This window comes from Trachypithecus francoisi, unplaced genomic scaffold (assembly GCF_009764315.1).
Source record: "Trachypithecus francoisi isolate TF-2019V2 unplaced genomic scaffold, Tfra_2.0 Lachesis_group15, whole genome shotgun sequence".
Classification (NCBI taxonomy): Eukaryota; Metazoa; Chordata; class Mammalia; order Primates; family Cercopithecidae; genus Trachypithecus; species Trachypithecus francoisi.
This window is the reverse complement of record NW_022681460.1, coordinates 87,692,827-87,709,861: the sequence shown is the minus strand read 5'-3', so window position 1 is coordinate 87,709,861 and position 17,035 is coordinate 87,692,827. Positions and strand designations below refer to the sequence as shown.

The window sequence follows — 17,035 nt, the reverse complement described above, 5'->3', positions numbered from 1 at the left end:
GATGATTCTAAGTTTTGCTTTAGCAACAAAGATCTTACGGGTCATCCTGGTATTATGTTTAATGGTGAAACTAGAAGCCTGTTTAAAGGGTGAATGGGAGATGAAGAAGTAGAGACCAGAAATGTAAACAATGTCTTTTTAAAAGCTTATCAAAAATAGGATAGACATTGTTGAGCAATTTGAGACCTCACAGATTTTTTTTTTTTTTTTAGACAGGAAAGGCTTGACCAATTTCAAATATTAATGGGAATGAGCCTGCAAAGGAGGGAATGAAGATGCTGGAGAAAATGGGGAGGAGGAGGCAAGGAAACCAATTTAGGAGTGGAGTAGCTTCAGACAAAGGACGGAAACAAATGTCAAACGGATGGAAAATAATGTGGCAAGACACTGAATTGTTTGCCAGGAAACCAAGGGAGCATCCAAATTAGATTGGATTATTATAATAGATAATAGATAATTATTTTATCTTGGAGACATTATCTCTCATAATGCTACTGTTAAATACAGAATGGCTCTTTTATTGCTAAACAATGGTGGTTCCTTTGGATGGTTGAATAAAAGAGGATTGTGGCACTTAAATCAATGGCAAAATATGACAAATCATTTTGCTCTACTAAACACTTTTCTGCAATGACACTTGAAATTAGAACTTTCTTATCTCTTAAAATAGGGGGCCATCGTTGACTGAGGGTGAGGTATAGAAGTAGAGGATTTGATGGCTCAAGCCTGTAATCCCAGCACTTTGGGAGGCCGAGACGGGCGGATCACGAGGTCAGGAGATCGAGACCATCCTGGCTAACACAGTGAAACCCCGTCTCTACTAAAAACTACAAAAAACTAGCCGGGCGAGGTGGCGGGCGCCTGTAGTCCCAGCTACTCGGGAGGCTGAGGCGAGAGAATGGCGTAAACCCGGGAGCGGAGCTTGCAGTGAGCTGAGATCCGGCCACTGCACTCCAGCCTGGGCGACAGAGCGAGACTCCGTCTCAAAACAAAAAACAAAAACAAAAACAAAAACAAAAAACAAAAAAAAAAAAAAAAAGAAGTAGAGGATTTGAGATTTGCCAGGCACTTTGTGAGGCTGAGACGAGTGGTTCACCTGAGGTCAGGAGTTCGAGAACAGCCTGGCCAACATGGTGAAACCCCATCCCTACTAAAAATACAAAAATTAGCCGGGCATGGTGGCATGTGCCTGTAGTCCCAGCTACTCGGGAGAGTGAGGCAGGAGAATCCCTTTACTCAGGAGGCAGAGGTTGCAGTGAGCCAAGATCATGCCATTGGACTCCAGCCTGGGCGACAGAGCTCTGTCTCAAAAGAAAAACAAACAAGGCCGGGCGCGGTGGCTCAAGCCTGTAATCCCAGCACTTTGGGAGGCCGAGACGGGCGGATCACGAGGTCAGGAGATAGAGACCATCCTGGCTAACATGGTGAAACCCCGTCTCTACTAAAAATACAAAAACTAGCCGGGCGAGGTGGCGGGCGCCTGTAGTCCCAGCTACTCGGGAGGCTGAGGCAGGAGAATGGCGTAAACCCGGGAGGCGGAGCTTGCAGTGAGCTGAGATCCGGCCACTGCACTCCAGTCCAGGCGACAGAGTGAGACTCCGCCTCAAAAAAAAAAAAAAAAAAAAGAAAAACAAACAAAAAAAAATGACAAGATTTGTACCTTGTCATATTGGAAAAACCGGATTCATTTCACATTGTTATAAAATCTGTAAATGTCACAATATACTTTCAAATATAACACGAAAAATGTAAAAACTAAATGATCTAAAATTCACTGTAGCAATGTCATAGTTTCACTGCAAGAAATAGCATAAACTCTCAGAAAGAGTTAGCAGAAGTTCTAAGCAAAAATTAATTCCATGGCAATATCTGTGGTGGAAATGATGTCAGCTATTGTTTGTTGTGAATTACCACACATTCCATACCAACAATTGTCTGGCCATTAGACGACACATGAAACATTCTTCAAGAAAAATAAATACATTCTTCTTGATTGATTAAATGAAGCAGAGCCCAGTCTATGGGATATCATCCAAGTTCAGTATAGAGCCTGCAGGCAGCTTTGTGGCTCCAGCTGAGATTATCAGGAAGCCAGTTCACTAACATGTCCATCTAGTTTGTTACTGACTTATTTGTTTCTCAACTTTTCTTTCGATATTGTTTATAAGATGTAAGTCACTATTCTGACCAGTCCAAATCTTGTCTTATAAAATCCAGCTAAAATCCAATTCCAAATTCCCTTCTTCCTTTTTCTCAACTCTCAGATGCAAGGACCACATTCCCACAAAACAACATTCAATGTTGCATTCTTGCTGCCATGTTTATTTTTTGGCAGGTGGTTTTTTTTAATTATTATTTTCCCAAAGCTTACATAAATTTCTAGAAGGTAGGATGTTCTTTCATTGACTGTTTCAGTTCATTCCATGTAGCTCTTCCTAAGTTCTTATTGCATAATTGATTATTGCATTAAATATAATTCTGCTTCATGAAAATTTTAATTTGAAGCTATTTACACACTATTCTGAAGCTATTCTCATTTCCTTGTGGAAAGGTGTTAAAGGATATCACTCCGATGTCTCTTATTACGCAAGCATAAAAAAGAAGATATTGATCTGAGATTGCTGGTTTTAGATTGACTCCTCTGTATTTATGAAGAACCACCTACATCTATGCTTTCCACTTTGAGGTGGTTTCAGAAAGCCCACTAGTGGGCATGTGCCAAGGCCACAGTATTTGTAGCACCTTTTTCTAACATCTCAGAGAGCTAAAATCTGGGATATGAAGAAACATAAATGCCTAGAAGAAATAATAAATTTTAGAGACTCTTGAAGTCTATTCCCCAATTTAGAGTAGGAGAAACATTTACATAGCGATTGATGCAGCGAAAAGAATAGAAACTCTTATTGTCAGTGTAGCTACAATAGCTAGGTATTAGTTTCTCAAATAAAAGAGCTTCTTTAAAAATATTTATATCAAAGACTGAGTTCTCTGTCAGTGATAAAAGTGTGTGTGTGTGTGTGTGTGTGTGTGTGTGTAAGAAAGTATATGTGTTCATAGACACACATTCTTAGCTAGGGACTGTATGATAAATTACATCCTAACTCTCACTAAACGATAAACAAACTTCTTTCCTTTACAGAATTGTCAACATCACACTGCTGGTGACTTCTGTGAACGATGTGCTCTTGGATACTATGGAATTGTCAAGGGATTGCCAAATGACTGTCAGCAATGTGCCTGCCCTCTGATTTCTTCCAGTAACAAGTAAGATTGAGAAATATAACCACATTTCCCAATCAGAAATGCCATCTGTCTAGCACATGGGCTGTCTATGATTTGGCTATTTTTTTCCATGTAGACAAAAATCTCAATTTAAGATAGAGATATTTTTAATAATATAAAAACATGACAAAAGTGAGTATATAATACTCTATGGTTCATTTTTCCTTTGAAACTCTGCCCCAAGTAAATAATACTTATTACTTAAAATGTAAGTACCAATATTAATGTATGTTTATAAAACAAATTATATATATATACACATACACAAATATGCATGGTTTCATAAATATACCTGTCTAATGTTTACTTATACCTCTGCCCATAATATCAGCTATGAAGGATTGTTTGGGTGCATATTATATAATTTTTTTGGCTGTTTCCATTTATTTTATGTGTTTGATTCAAGATTTGGAAATAATTATCAAGAAAACAGTTGAAAAATTGTCCAATTCAAGCAGGTGACTTATTGTTATGCTCCAAAAAAAAAGGAAACTCCCGAAATCACAACCTCCTTTTCCTTAAGATGGTCTGAGCTTGGTACCATGGAAACACAGCCCTAACAAGAAACAAAAGCTGGAATATCTTCTTTCAGTGCTGTCTGAAGATTCTGCACCGGTTTATATATTGATGAAAACCGTAGGTGTTTTCATTTACCTTTTTGCCCAGACTACCTGCACTTTCTGTTAAGTGATTTATAGACTTCAGTAAGGCAGGGCAGTTTTACTCTAAGAATTTGCTTTTGAAAATAATGTATGGCAGTTTGTTCAGAATTAGAATTCTGGACACTCTATCTTGAGTGTTAAAGAGCCACAGAGCAATTCAGACAACGTGATCTTTGCACCTGTGCCTACTCACTTTCTTCTTCATCTTCGGCTTTGTATGCATTCTGAAAACATTTCCTGTAAATCGTCTCCTTTTCCTCTGAAAGCTCCTCTTTTTTGTTGGCTGGAATCACAAGCCTTTTACAGGGTGTCAAATGTAAATTTTTAGGTAAGCTGGATATTGAAGAGGATAATATGCATGATCTTATTGTTCATCCAGGGACCAAGTAGTAGGTGTATGAAAAATAATATTATTTTTGTCTTTATTTCCCTAATTTCTCCTTGATGCCCAGATTTAAACAAGATAATGCTATGTACTTAATTGTTTTAAAAAGTAAGCCATTTGGATTAGAAAAATGTAATAACTAATTGATAATTCCCTGGTGATTACACTATAATAAAAGCTACAGGAGATATACAAGAGAAACATGCCATTTTTTTGGAGGAACTCACTGTAAAACCTGTGTTAAGGGGTATCAACTTAAATATAAAGAGAATTCAAAGGCACAAAACACCACACTTAATACCGGAAGCTTCAAGAACATATGAAAAGAAATAGTAGCATGTAATGGATCTTAAATAATTAATTTAAAGATTTTCACTGGTGGGAATAGTAGGAAATTAAATGGGCAAATGCTTAGAAAATACAAGGGATGTGCAAAACCTAATAAGTAACAGAATTTGGAACATGGAGTTCAGACACAATTTCATAATCGCAGATGAAAATGAATGGGAGAATAAAGTCCATATTGTAGAAAACCCTAAATACCAGTCTAAGAAATAGTTATTTAATTTTCTATGTAATAAGGAAACACTACAAGTTTTTATTTTGGAAAAAAAGGTTAATATGATTATAGCCACATTTTAGGAAAACTATTATAATAGATTTGAGTATAATAAATTGAAACAGGCAAAAGAGAAAAGCATAGAGACCAATTAAAAGGCTAGTATACTCGCATGGGCAAAAGATAATTAGAACCAGAAGTAGGTAATAGTAACAAGAATGGAGACAAAGGAATGAATGTGAGAAAATTGTTTAATACAGCTCTACAGATTTGAAAACTAATTAGATGTGAGGGGTGAGGGTCTGGGCAGGAGTTGAAGACTGAGGTTTTTAGGCAGGTTGCCCCCGAAAATGGTGGTGCCATTAACTGAAATAGAGAAACCAGGAGAGAGCTGTTAGAGAAGAAAGATAATTTATGTTTCAAATAGGTTCAGATTGATAGAACATATCTGTCTGAATGGAAATATGCAAATAGCTGCAGGAAATGGAAATCTGAAAATTGCAGGAGCAGATGAAGGAAAAGATATGTTAATAAGTGAATTAAAGTTGGATAAGATTTCCCAGGCTAATGTTATCCAAAGCTAGTATATAGAAAGGAGGAAAGACAGGACTTCATGTTGGGAAAGAAGAAAAAGGAGAGCCAAGGCAGGAGCAGTCAGAAGAGAGGGAACCCGGGCGGCACTGCCATTGACACCAAGGGAGAGAAGAGCAATGAACAGCATCAGTTGCTGCTTTCACAAGGGAGACCCAGTGAATATGGTGGCAACTGACTATTGTAATTGAGCAAATAAATGGGCTTGCTGCCTGAAGCACATAGAAGCCAATAACATTGGCACTGACTTTGGGGAAAAGAAAAGCTTTATTGCAAAATTAGTCAGCAAGGAGACAAGAGTCAGGTTCAAATCTGTCTCCCTAATTTGGGATATGAGGAATGTTTCAAGGGATCAGAAGGCAAGGCAAAGGATTTAGAAATGCTGGCTTGGCAAAGTCTGATTGGAGGGCTTCAAATTTGATCACTTACAATAAGGTATATTGAGGCAGATTTTAGCCCTAGATCTTCTGAGCCAATGAACCCCTCATTTCTGAAGGAGTGCCAATGTTCAGGTTTTGATTTTGTCCCTGTCTTGTTGGTTCAAGGGGAGGAATAGTTGGTTCCTGGTGTTGTTAGAGGTCACAGTTTTTCTATTGAACATGCCTAGGCTACACGACTTGGAGCTTTTGGCTCTGTTATACCTAAAAGGTAACCTGACATTTTGTTATCAACAGGGTAGGCCCAGTTTTGGTTGGTCCTGTGGTTACACTATAAGAGTCATTGATGAATTTTAACCATCAATAATGAAAGCAGAATTTTAATTTACAGTTTTAAGAAATTTCAAGAATAAAATGGTAGAATACTACCCTGATTTGTTAGCAGGATCAGTAAGAGTGTGTTTTCATTTTTGTTTCATTGTTGTTTTATGTGATTTGTATAATTTGAGTAAATTTTTATACAGAAGACATTGAATCAAAATATCAAATTAAAATGGCAAGTTCAGTGACTTTCAAACTTTATTGATTGCAACCACTGTAAGAAACACTTTTTTATATCATAAGCCAGAAACCCACAAAAACTTGTGTGTGTAGATATCTAAATAGATGTATTATATACCATGCTGTTTATTTAATTTTGTTATTTTACATTTTTAGAAAAAAATTTTAGCCAAAACCTACTAAATGGAGTTCATGAGTCACTAATATCACCATCTAAAGCTTGGGACATATTAGGCTAATTAAGAAAGTGAAGACCTATAAATGGTGAGAAGAGAATAATTAAAATGTGAAGCAAAGAAACCAGCCAGGGCAAAGAAAAGAGGCGCTTCTCCTCAAGACATAAAAACAGATTCTGAGGAATAGATGGAGGAGGCTGAGATACTCAATTTATGACTTCAATCTGTGCAGTCAGTGAGAAATATGGAGGCATGATGAGTGATTACTGACTCATTTCCACGGCATTAGTTCAAGTCCTCATTATCTCTTACCAAAACAAATATGGTAGAAAGTTAACTCTTATAACAAAGTGGCAGTGCTCATACACCCTTAGAAGTTTCCAGTGCCTTCCCAAGGAAAGATCAGACCCTTTGAACATTAGAAACCCTTTGTAATCTGATTACCTTTCCAGGCTCCCTGCCCTCAACACCATTCTATATAGTGCCAAGTTTGGTGTTTCTTGCACTTACCTAGACATCGTTAGCAGTCTGCTCTTGCTATTCCCTGAGACAATTCCTGTAAAATCTAATTTGTTTTTCAAGACATTTTTCAAACCCTACCTCTGCCACAAAACCTATCCATAGCACAGCGTGTATTTTGTACATTTTATATACAACTGACACATTTTACTATACAGAATTATTTCAATCATTCTTTCAGAAGATGAACATTTACTAAGCATGTACTTCATCCCAACACTATGAATAGATAAAAGATACGTTTCCTGTCCTATATGTGTATATATCTGTCTCTCACACGAAATTGTAAATTCCTTGAAAGTAAACATAATATTTTATGTATTTCTTTATTCAATAAAAAGTTAATGAGGGCCCAACCCAATGCTAGGCATGGCTCTTCATACTGGGAATATATAAGTGAACAAAACAGCCCATGTTTCCTAGCCTTCTGGAGCTTATATTTTTTATAAGAGAGTAAGATAAAGAAGTAGATATATAATGTAATGTCAGGTAATGACAAGTACTACCAGGAGAAATAAAGGAGCCTCAATGAACTTAGAGTGACTAAGGTATGATTTTAGATAAGGTGGTCAATGATCTTCACAAACAGATGAGACTTGTGCAGAAATGTGAATGGTGTGAGTCATGTGAATACCTGCAGGAAGAACAGTCCCGTCAGAGAAAAAAGTCACTGCACTGGCCCAGACACAGGCCCATTCTTGGCCCATGCTTGGCAGACAACAGGAGGCTAGGGTGGTTGGAACAGAGTGAATGAGAAGAGGGTGCTAGGAGATGAAGTCAGCAAAGCTCTAATGAATATCTAAATGTCCTGAAGGCTAAAAATCTTCCAGTGGCAAGAGGTCTCTTGGGACAGGATAATCCAGTGGTGTTATTGATGGAAGCACCAGCAGCATTTGCAGACAGGAGATAAGTGGAGTGTGACAGAGAAGACACGGTTGACACCATGGTTTTTGACAAAGCAAATGGAAACATGGAGTGGCTGTTGACTGGGATGGGGAAAATTGGGAAAGATCTGGTGTATTTTTGGAGGGGGAGAAACTTACTATAAATCTGTGAAGGTAGGCACAATATTTAGAGCCCTTAGGACTAAGTGAGATCATTTATAGGAGAGAGGAGAAGGGAGCAGAAATCAGAAAACTGAATTGCGAAGCACGTTAAGAGATCAAGGACATGCCACAGATCCAACAAAGGAAACTGAAAAGGAACAACCAGTGAACTGGGATAAAAACCAGAAGGAAATGGTTTCCAGAAACCCATTTATCTCTGCAGTGTCCATAGGAGATGACACAGAGAGCAGACTCTGTAAATGTTTAAAATTCAGTTGAGGGAAGTTTGGAATTAGCAGCCGTAGGGAAATGTAAAAGATGGTCACCATGAGAAAAGCCCAAGGATTTCTGAGTAGCCCTGCAGACGAAATGAGAATTGAGAGCAGATTAGGGAGTTGTGAACAGAAAGAATAAACTCAAGCTTCAAGTGAGATGGAATCCCTACTCCCTCCAGAAGACCTTTTATGAGATATAAGGAAACAGTGCAATCCACCATAATATCATAATTTGAAAAAAAATCAACTATTCAAGAATTACTACATTCCTATATAGTAAACACTTTATTAATTATTTGTTGACATTTCATTATTTTACTATAAAGAAATGTAATTTAATCATATTGGCTCTTTAGAGTTTCACTGGAAAAGTCTAAAATCTGTATAAGAGTGTGTGTGTGTGTGTGTGCACGTGTGCGTGAGTGCACATGCACAGATGCACTCAGTATCAGGCTTTAAATGAATGAGCTAAAAACTTGGCAGAGGGTGTCAGTTATAAGTTTATTTTTTGTGAAGGCAAAAATAAATTTGTTGGATAATGAGTTTGTGAGTAGTAGATCAATTTGTTCACAAATTTTGCAAAAGTTAGAGCCTATTACTCATTGATGTACTATTGATGTAATGCATTAGAAGACAGTTAACATTAGGTCCTAATGGCACCTGACCAAAAGGAGCTGTGGGCCTGGCCTGTTATTGCATGTTCAGCATCAAGTGATTTAGTGAAGCAGCGAAAAGAAAAATGGTGTGTGCAGCATTATTGTTCTGCCACAGATACATGTTTTTAATTTCCAAATTTCCAATGCATCACTCAGTTTTATCTAATGGGAATGCAGCTGAGAGAAGTTTGTAACAACCCAAAACTATATGCTAATATAGTTTAGTTTTCAAGTCTTGTGGAGTCTTTCTTTTTTTTTTTTTTTTAATGGAATAAGATCATCAGAAATCCTGGAGCAAGACAGACTGGCTGTGGTCTACCAGCATTGTAGTAAAAACATTGGGGAAGTTATATAAGACCTAATTATTAGAAAATATCATAAAATAGTCATTTTCATAGAAAAAGCTTTCCCTTTTTTCCTCACACTAAATCACATTACTTTGTGTTCAAAGTAAAATGTAGTTTGAAATCTGGATGTAAATTAGAAAAGATATTCTTTTATTCCAAGTGAAACATTTATTCACACTTCATGTCTTGACGCACCAGTGGCCATTTGGGCTGAGTTTTCAAGAAAAAAAAAATTATATAGATTTTATGCTCTTTTTTTAACCTAAAAGATAATAAGTAATAGCTATTCTACTATCAGACAGTGTGCATAAATTCTAGTCAGATTTTTCTTTTGATTAGTGAACAATAGGACAATTTTGCTGGACGTTTAGTATATTCATGGCTGTCACATCATTGTTAAATTCCAGAATATTAACATGCCTTGTGTGATGCATTTTTAATCCATCATTTAAACCAAAGAGTATGTATTTGTTTACTCTTGTTAATGGTTTTTCATTGTGATGTCCTACCATTAAATAAGAACGTCAGCTAATTATAAGGATGGCATTTATCACCACTTAAAAGTAGGTCCCAGAAACCTTGATAATGGATAGGAATACTATTTTATAAAATAAATGGATTAAACTTTTTCTGCAATCCTTTTCTTTCTGATTCAGTTTCAGCCCCTCTTGTGTCACAGAAGGCCTTGATGACTACCGCTGCACGGCTTGTCCACGGGGATACGAAGGCCAGTACTGTGAAAGGTACCAACAGCCATGAAATGTACACAGTAATGATATGTAGGGATTATATGGTAAAAAATCACAATAGGAAAACATTCATTATTTGAAGAACTTCAATATTTGCATAGTAGTTTAAATTATAATGCTTTCAAAACTACTTGTGTATCTTAGAATTTGTCCAAAGAAAGTTGTTTATTTCCACCATATGTTTAGACTTTCTCAAAGATTCCAAACTATTTCACAATTATCTAATTTATGCTTTAGTATATATACATAATTTTATATATAAATATATAATTTTGTAAGAACAAATCAATTTTCAAAAGCTTAGCAGTAGTTACTACTAATAAAAAACTGGCTACCCTTTTCTTATTTTAATGCACTGGAAAATATTGTCTGGAAGTAACTGCATTCACATCATTGTTCTGAACACTGTAGCACTACACCAGCAAGTGTATACGTAACTCAAAATATAAATAATATCAAGAATTTTTAATTAGTACCCAGATAATAAAGTATTTGTTATTCAATTTTTCTTTTCAATAGGCAAACAATATGATTTAAATGTTTTCTCTTACCATATTGCTTATGAAATCTCATGATGCATGTATGCAGCTGTTAAATTGAATTCTGAATGTAATCCAAATGGTAAATTAAGGAATATAGTTTACTGTCTAGACAAACTCACTGTCTAGAAAGGTTGCAATTAATATCTTCCAGATACATATTTTCTGTAAGATCAGTATCCTGGATATTCAAATTTGTCACCACCATTTTTAGTACATTTTAGGTATTATCTCTAATATAACAGAGAGTTACTAATGTTAACTACTAACATTATACACACATGATAATTCTAGCATAATTGCTAGCAGTATAAAAGTTTTGTAAACATCCATAGACGTTGCTCAGTCCCAACAGTTTAGCTACATTCCATTTTCCTCATCTATTATCTCAGGAATCATCGATAGGCCACCTATTTACACTAATATTATGACAATAAGTGTGTCAAGGACACTGTTGATGCCCTGCCTAGGCACCTATACTGAAGCCTTCTCTCCAACAGAAGAGGAAGAAAGGCCTGAGTGCTTACCCCACCTTCCTGCAGTGGCCCATGGCTAACCAGCATGAGAGTACAAAAGTCGAGCTCTTTGGCCCTTAAGTGGAACAAGTTTTGAGATCTTATTTTATGCTCCTGAGCATTCCATGGAATCAGGCTAAGACTGGGACATCACCTGAAATCACACCCTTAGAGTTTTTCTTTTCCGTGTCCTGCTTCACCCATTCCTTTGCTAGATTCTCTGAAGAACACTTAAATAAGTTTCTTTGTAAATATAAACTAATACTAATTATCAGCACCCACTTAAGAGTCTTGTTTTATATAGCAAGCAACAGCTGTATTCATCATGGCAATAAGTAACTAAATAATTAGGCTTAACTTTTATAAATCCCAACGCAATTTTTATACATTTGTAAAATATATTTCTAAATAAATCCATATGTGGTAACTCTAAACACAATATCCAATATTTGCATATATATAAAACAGTGGATTCATAATTTCCATGCCAACAGAAATTAGCAGCAATTAAATAACTCACAGCAACACCAAATCTAAAAATATTTCCATTTGTTCTGAAGATATGTACATCATTTGGATATAGATATAGGTGATACAAGTACATACTTGTTAATATCCACCAGTGAGCTTTGGTATTTATGGTTAGACTAATACTTATTTCTTGCAGTAGGATAGTCACCAGTAGGATAGTGACTAAAGGCATTGCTGGGCACTAAAAGGATTATATACAGTAATTCATGAAAAAAAATTTATAGTGTAGCTACATTTATACACTGTAGTTACATTTTCTACAAAAGCAAGTGTATAGAAAAGGCTAGAAGGGTATACTAAAATAACAATTATAGTGTTAAAACAGAATGATTCCAGAAAATTTATTTTTTAATATCCGGGAGTATTTAATCGATAAAAGCTGTCGGTTTGTATAGCATATAGATGAGCAGGACCATACAGTATCAAATGTGAGTGACTTAAATTGTTTTTCCTGTCCTCAAATGTTGTTATAGCTTTGCATTCATCGTCTGTAACATATAAATGATCAGGTTATATGTCTCTGAAAAATTGCTTTATTCAGCTATATTAAACCAAAGTTCTTGGTTAAATTTTTATTGTAACCTTCCAAATAAATTTGTTCCAGTGCTGAGAGCTTCTTAAATCATTTAAATCATCTTTTGACCTGCCCAGACTGATCAGGTTAGGTCTAAAACTGCTTAAATTTCTTGAGTATCCCTGTAATATAGAAACCTCTCCCCATACTTTATTTTCAATACTCTTGTAATAAACTCTTTGAACATTTAATCAATCTGAATCTGCTTGGAATACAATTATTTTACCTGTAAATGTTAAGAAGTCATTCAAGTGGACTTACTTAAATGCTATTTTCAGTATTTGTAACCTTTCATTGAAAAGAAAATAATCAAAAACATAAATGTATAAAAGTCTAATGTCACAAATCGTTTTCTTCATGTTTTGCCTTTTCTAACCAGCACAGGATGAATTAACTTTCACAGTCAGCCATGCAGATTTCACAGTCTCAGGCAGCTAAAGATGGTCTATGATTATCTTGCCAGTATTTATAGCTGTTGGCTCCAGTCCCTTACTGTCTCTCAACTTCCTCACATACTTGCCTGTTCAACAAAAATTCTAACTGTTGGTTATATTTACACTGACCATATATATAACTTGTTGTCCAATCTGAGACACTATATTAAAAACAGGAAGTGTTTTTAGCAATTAAGCCAAAACAACAGGTAGTATGAAATTGTCCTGGGCAAACCGCAATGTATGGCCCTGCTAGCATTGTGTAAAGTTACCAAACTTCCAGTGTCATAACCCCGAGTGAAATACACTTAGGTGAATGGATGCATAGGTAGGTGGAAGAGTCAATTAATGGACTGCATTTAGGGTTCATCCGGTTAGATTCTCTTTCTAATTTTCCAAATCAGTGTTATATATTTTGTTTGCATATCATTAACCCACTTCCACAGATACACATGAAAAATCCATCTTGAGGAAGATGTGGTAAAAAGAAAAGATGAATAAAATTAAACAGAAAATCTGACTAGCCTATTGCCACTTAACTTGCCTCTTTTGCCTCATTAGTAAAATTAATGCATTGTATTATTTGGTTATTTTGAGCTCTGAAATTCATGAGTATAGGAAAGCCCAGAAGTCAATATAGAATTGTATTCATCTCTAATTGTAGAAGAGAACTTAACAAAAAAGTTTATGATCTAGAGCAGTGACAGACAAACTATGGTCCACAGGCCAAATCTGGCCTATTTCTGATTCTGTGTGGCACTCAGTTAAGAACTGTTGTTACAGGTCAGCATTTACAATCAATTTGATGACAGCAGGCACTAAATTATAACCCAAATGAAGGATAATTTCAAACCTCAGGAAGAATCCAATTCTTCTCATTAGTAGCCTGATATTACAAAGTAATTTGACTTATCATTATTATCATCATTACGTTTTCAATTCTGTCAACAACAACAGCAGAATGCTTCAGAATTTTATTTCTTTTTCACGGCATAATCTTGATTTTCCCTATGTCCTGCAAAGTCTACTATTTACTATCTGGCCCTTTACAGGAAAAGTTAACTGACTTATGGACTCTTGCTATCAGTTTTGTTTCATCAAAACAAAAGACCACGCACACAACAATGTGGAGACATGACTTGCTATTAACGTCTTTTGCTCTGTCACTGTTTCAATGCAGGTGTGCCCCTGGCTATACTGGCAGTCCAAGCAGCCCTGGAGGCTCCTGCCAAGAATGTGAGTGTGATCCCTATGGCTCACTGCCTGTGCCCTGTGACCCTGTCACAGGAATCTGCACGTGCCGACCCGGAGCCACGGGAAGGAAGTGTGACGGCTGCAAGCACTGGCATGCACGCGAGGGCTGGGAGTGTGTTTGTACGTATACTAACTTCGCTGTTAGTTTTCGAGGCCTTGATTCCATTTCTGTCTCATTTCCAATGAGAAAGACTGACTCCCTCCACCTGCCTTTTTTTTCTGCAATAGCTAGTTCTACTCTTCATTCTTTCTGACACTATCTATCCACCTTCTGCTGTTCTCCTGCTGATTTCGTGTCCATCCTGCTGAGCCAAAAACAGCTGAGAAAATCCTCAGTGTGCTTTACTGCGTTCATTGAAAGACCTACAGTGAAGCTCCTGGAGGCATTTTATTTGATTTGTCCATCTCAGGGTTTCCAGTTTCGCCTCAAGGTGGCATTGCCTTTGTGACAGATTAAAGATCTGAGTATATTAAAAATTTTAGAATCCTCCTGAATTTGTAATCGACTGGACAGATACTTTAAGCCTTGAATGACAACTGATGTTTCTTTTCCCAGCTTTTATGAAAATCCTTGGGGATACTGCTTCATAATTTTCTCTTGAACTACAAAACCCATAAGCAGTAACAATGAAGTCAAGTATTTTTACTCATGTACAATAAGTGGAGAGTAGTTTGCTCTCTTGCTGTCTCTCTTTTTTCTTACTGATTCTGGATTTAGTAGTGCCATATTGAAAGTACATTGAAATCAGTAGCTAAATATAATTCTTAGATCTTGCATACATTCAAATCGAAAATAGGTTATTTATAAATTTAAGGAAGGAGTGCTGTTCTATAGTATTCTTTTCTTAAGGAATTTATTTTAGCACTTTTTCTTTCAACATTTACCTATTTTACTGATGTTTGTGCATGTCAACATTTCTTGTTTTAGCATGTTGTTTGTGTCTAAATTGTAATAGTATCTTAAATAGAAGAATTTTTGTTTATGTTCTAGTTTTATAAGCATTAACCTCAGAAGCTAAGGCTGTATTAAAAAACACACCAAAAAGTTAAGACTGGGTGTTATTTGGGAAAATAGATTTTAAAATCATGTTTTCTTTGTATTTTAACCATCTTTAATGAAAAGGTATTACACTGAAAATAAGTGCGAAGGTAGGTGAGAGGGGAGAGATTAAATGTACTGTCAAATACATTTATATTGTCATATTTAGTTGTTAGTATATCCACACTCATTCTTCCCAAGTATAATGATATATTTTAATGATAATTAAAGAAGTAGACTACCAAAGTTTTTATAATATTGCTTTCAAGTTAAATAAATTATTAACATGCACATAATTAACTAGATAATATATAGATATTCTTAATGTAAACATGAAACAGTCCTTGAATTATTAATCATCACTTTTATTAATTATCCAGAAGCAAACTTAAAATGAAAAGATCATATTAATGTGAAGCACAAAAATTAAACAATAGCATATTAAAATCTGAGGAAGATAATATGATGGGATTATTTTGGGAACATTTCTTTTAAAGAGAACTGGCATTCTGCCCATCAACAACAATGGCTTTAAGTTTTCATTGTTATTGTTGATGATCAATACTTTTTGAACATTTTGAATACATTTATCATTAGAAATCTTAACTCATCTTTTCCTTGTCGCATATGCAGGTTTCTAATTTCCACTTGTCCCATGTTGTATTAACAAAAGGGCCAATCCTCCAGCTACAAAGCTAAACCAGTATTTTATTTTATTTTATTTTATTTATTTTATTTTTTGAGACGGAGTCTCGCTCTGTCGCCCAGGCTGGAGTGCGGTATTGCGATCTCGGCTCACTGCAAGCTCCGCCTCCCGTGTTCACGCCATTCTCCTGCCTCAGCCTCCCGAGTAGCTGGGACTACAGGCGCCCGCCACCTCGCCCGGCTAGTTTTTTTAATATTTTTTAGTGAAGACGGGGTTTCACCATGTTAGCCAGGATGGTCTCGATCTCCTGACCTCGTGATCCGCTCGCCTCGGCCTCGCAAAGTGCTGGGATTACAGGCGTCAGCCACCGTGTCCGGCCTAAACCAGTTTTATAATGCCTATTTGCTTTATTCTTGCCCCACGAGGAAATGTATTTGCAGGGGTTATACATGATATTTAATTCAGTTGCTAGAATGAAAGTGTTTATATTCTTTTGGAGGGTTAAATAATAGCAATTTTTCTTCCAGGAAAAAAAAAAATTAAATTATAGGATTGTTTTTGATATCTAGACCCCCTTTCTAAAGCACAATTAATTATCTTATAATTATGCTGTATAGATTTTACAAATACTGCTCTTAAGCATTAGTGAGTTCCACTTCTAGGAATGTTTTCTCTTCACCTTTCATGAAGCTAACTCTAAGAATTGTTACACAGAGTATCTTTAGACTTTTCATGTTTTCTTTTCTTCTAAAATTTCTCCAGTTATGGAAAAATATGCCATGATTCTATGATCTTGGCCTTTCCCAGGATTCAGTTTCTACTTCTACTCCTAGTTTTGAAATGAGATAAAAGGAGACACAAGTGAGGATGTAATTCTGACTTATTCTCAATTCTCCTTTTAATATATTTCTGTATCCTTAAGTTAAATTAGTGTGAGAGACCAAAAAATGGGTTCACCTGGTGTGTTTGATCTGCAGGGCCTGTTTTAGCACCTGTGGTCATGGTGGACTTGTATAAGGCCTGAGGGTGAGAGTAAGGGAGGTAGCTTGGCTCAAGCAAGAGAATTTAGATGTAGTAAGAGAAATGTCTGCAGTGCTTGTTGTTAATATGGTACTGACTACAGAAAATAAACTTTCTCCTATTGCTTAGAATAAGTAAACAGTTTAGTAGCATGTATTGTACAAGCGTTAATTTTGCTCCCTTTAGTTACTTCTCTGGGAAATATAATTTAGACTGATCCACACCATAGATTTGTGTATTTCAAAAAAAGAAAAAAAGAAAGAGAGAAATGCATGATAAATGACCTAAGCCTGACCAT

The 17,035-nt window shown here is 36.0% G+C and overlaps 1 protein-coding gene across 4 annotated transcripts in view; it reads left to right on the top strand.

The window, feature by feature from the left end:
- Positions 1–17,035, top strand: part of LAMA2 (laminin subunit alpha 2) — a 622,674-nt gene that overhangs the window by 434,883 nt on the left and 170,756 nt on the right. For 3 of the 4 annotated variants that reach the window (XM_033235503.1, XM_033235507.1, XM_033235505.1), the window contains 3 exons: positions 3,140–3,264; positions 10,093–10,179; positions 13,959–14,152. In XM_033235503.1, coding sequence (XP_033091394.1) covers positions 3,140–3,264; positions 10,093–10,179; positions 13,959–14,152 — 406 coding nt within the window. The remainder of the gene's footprint in view (positions 1–3,139; positions 3,265–10,092; positions 10,180–13,958; positions 14,153–17,035) is intronic. The other variant, XM_033235504.1, reaches the window with a different exon arrangement.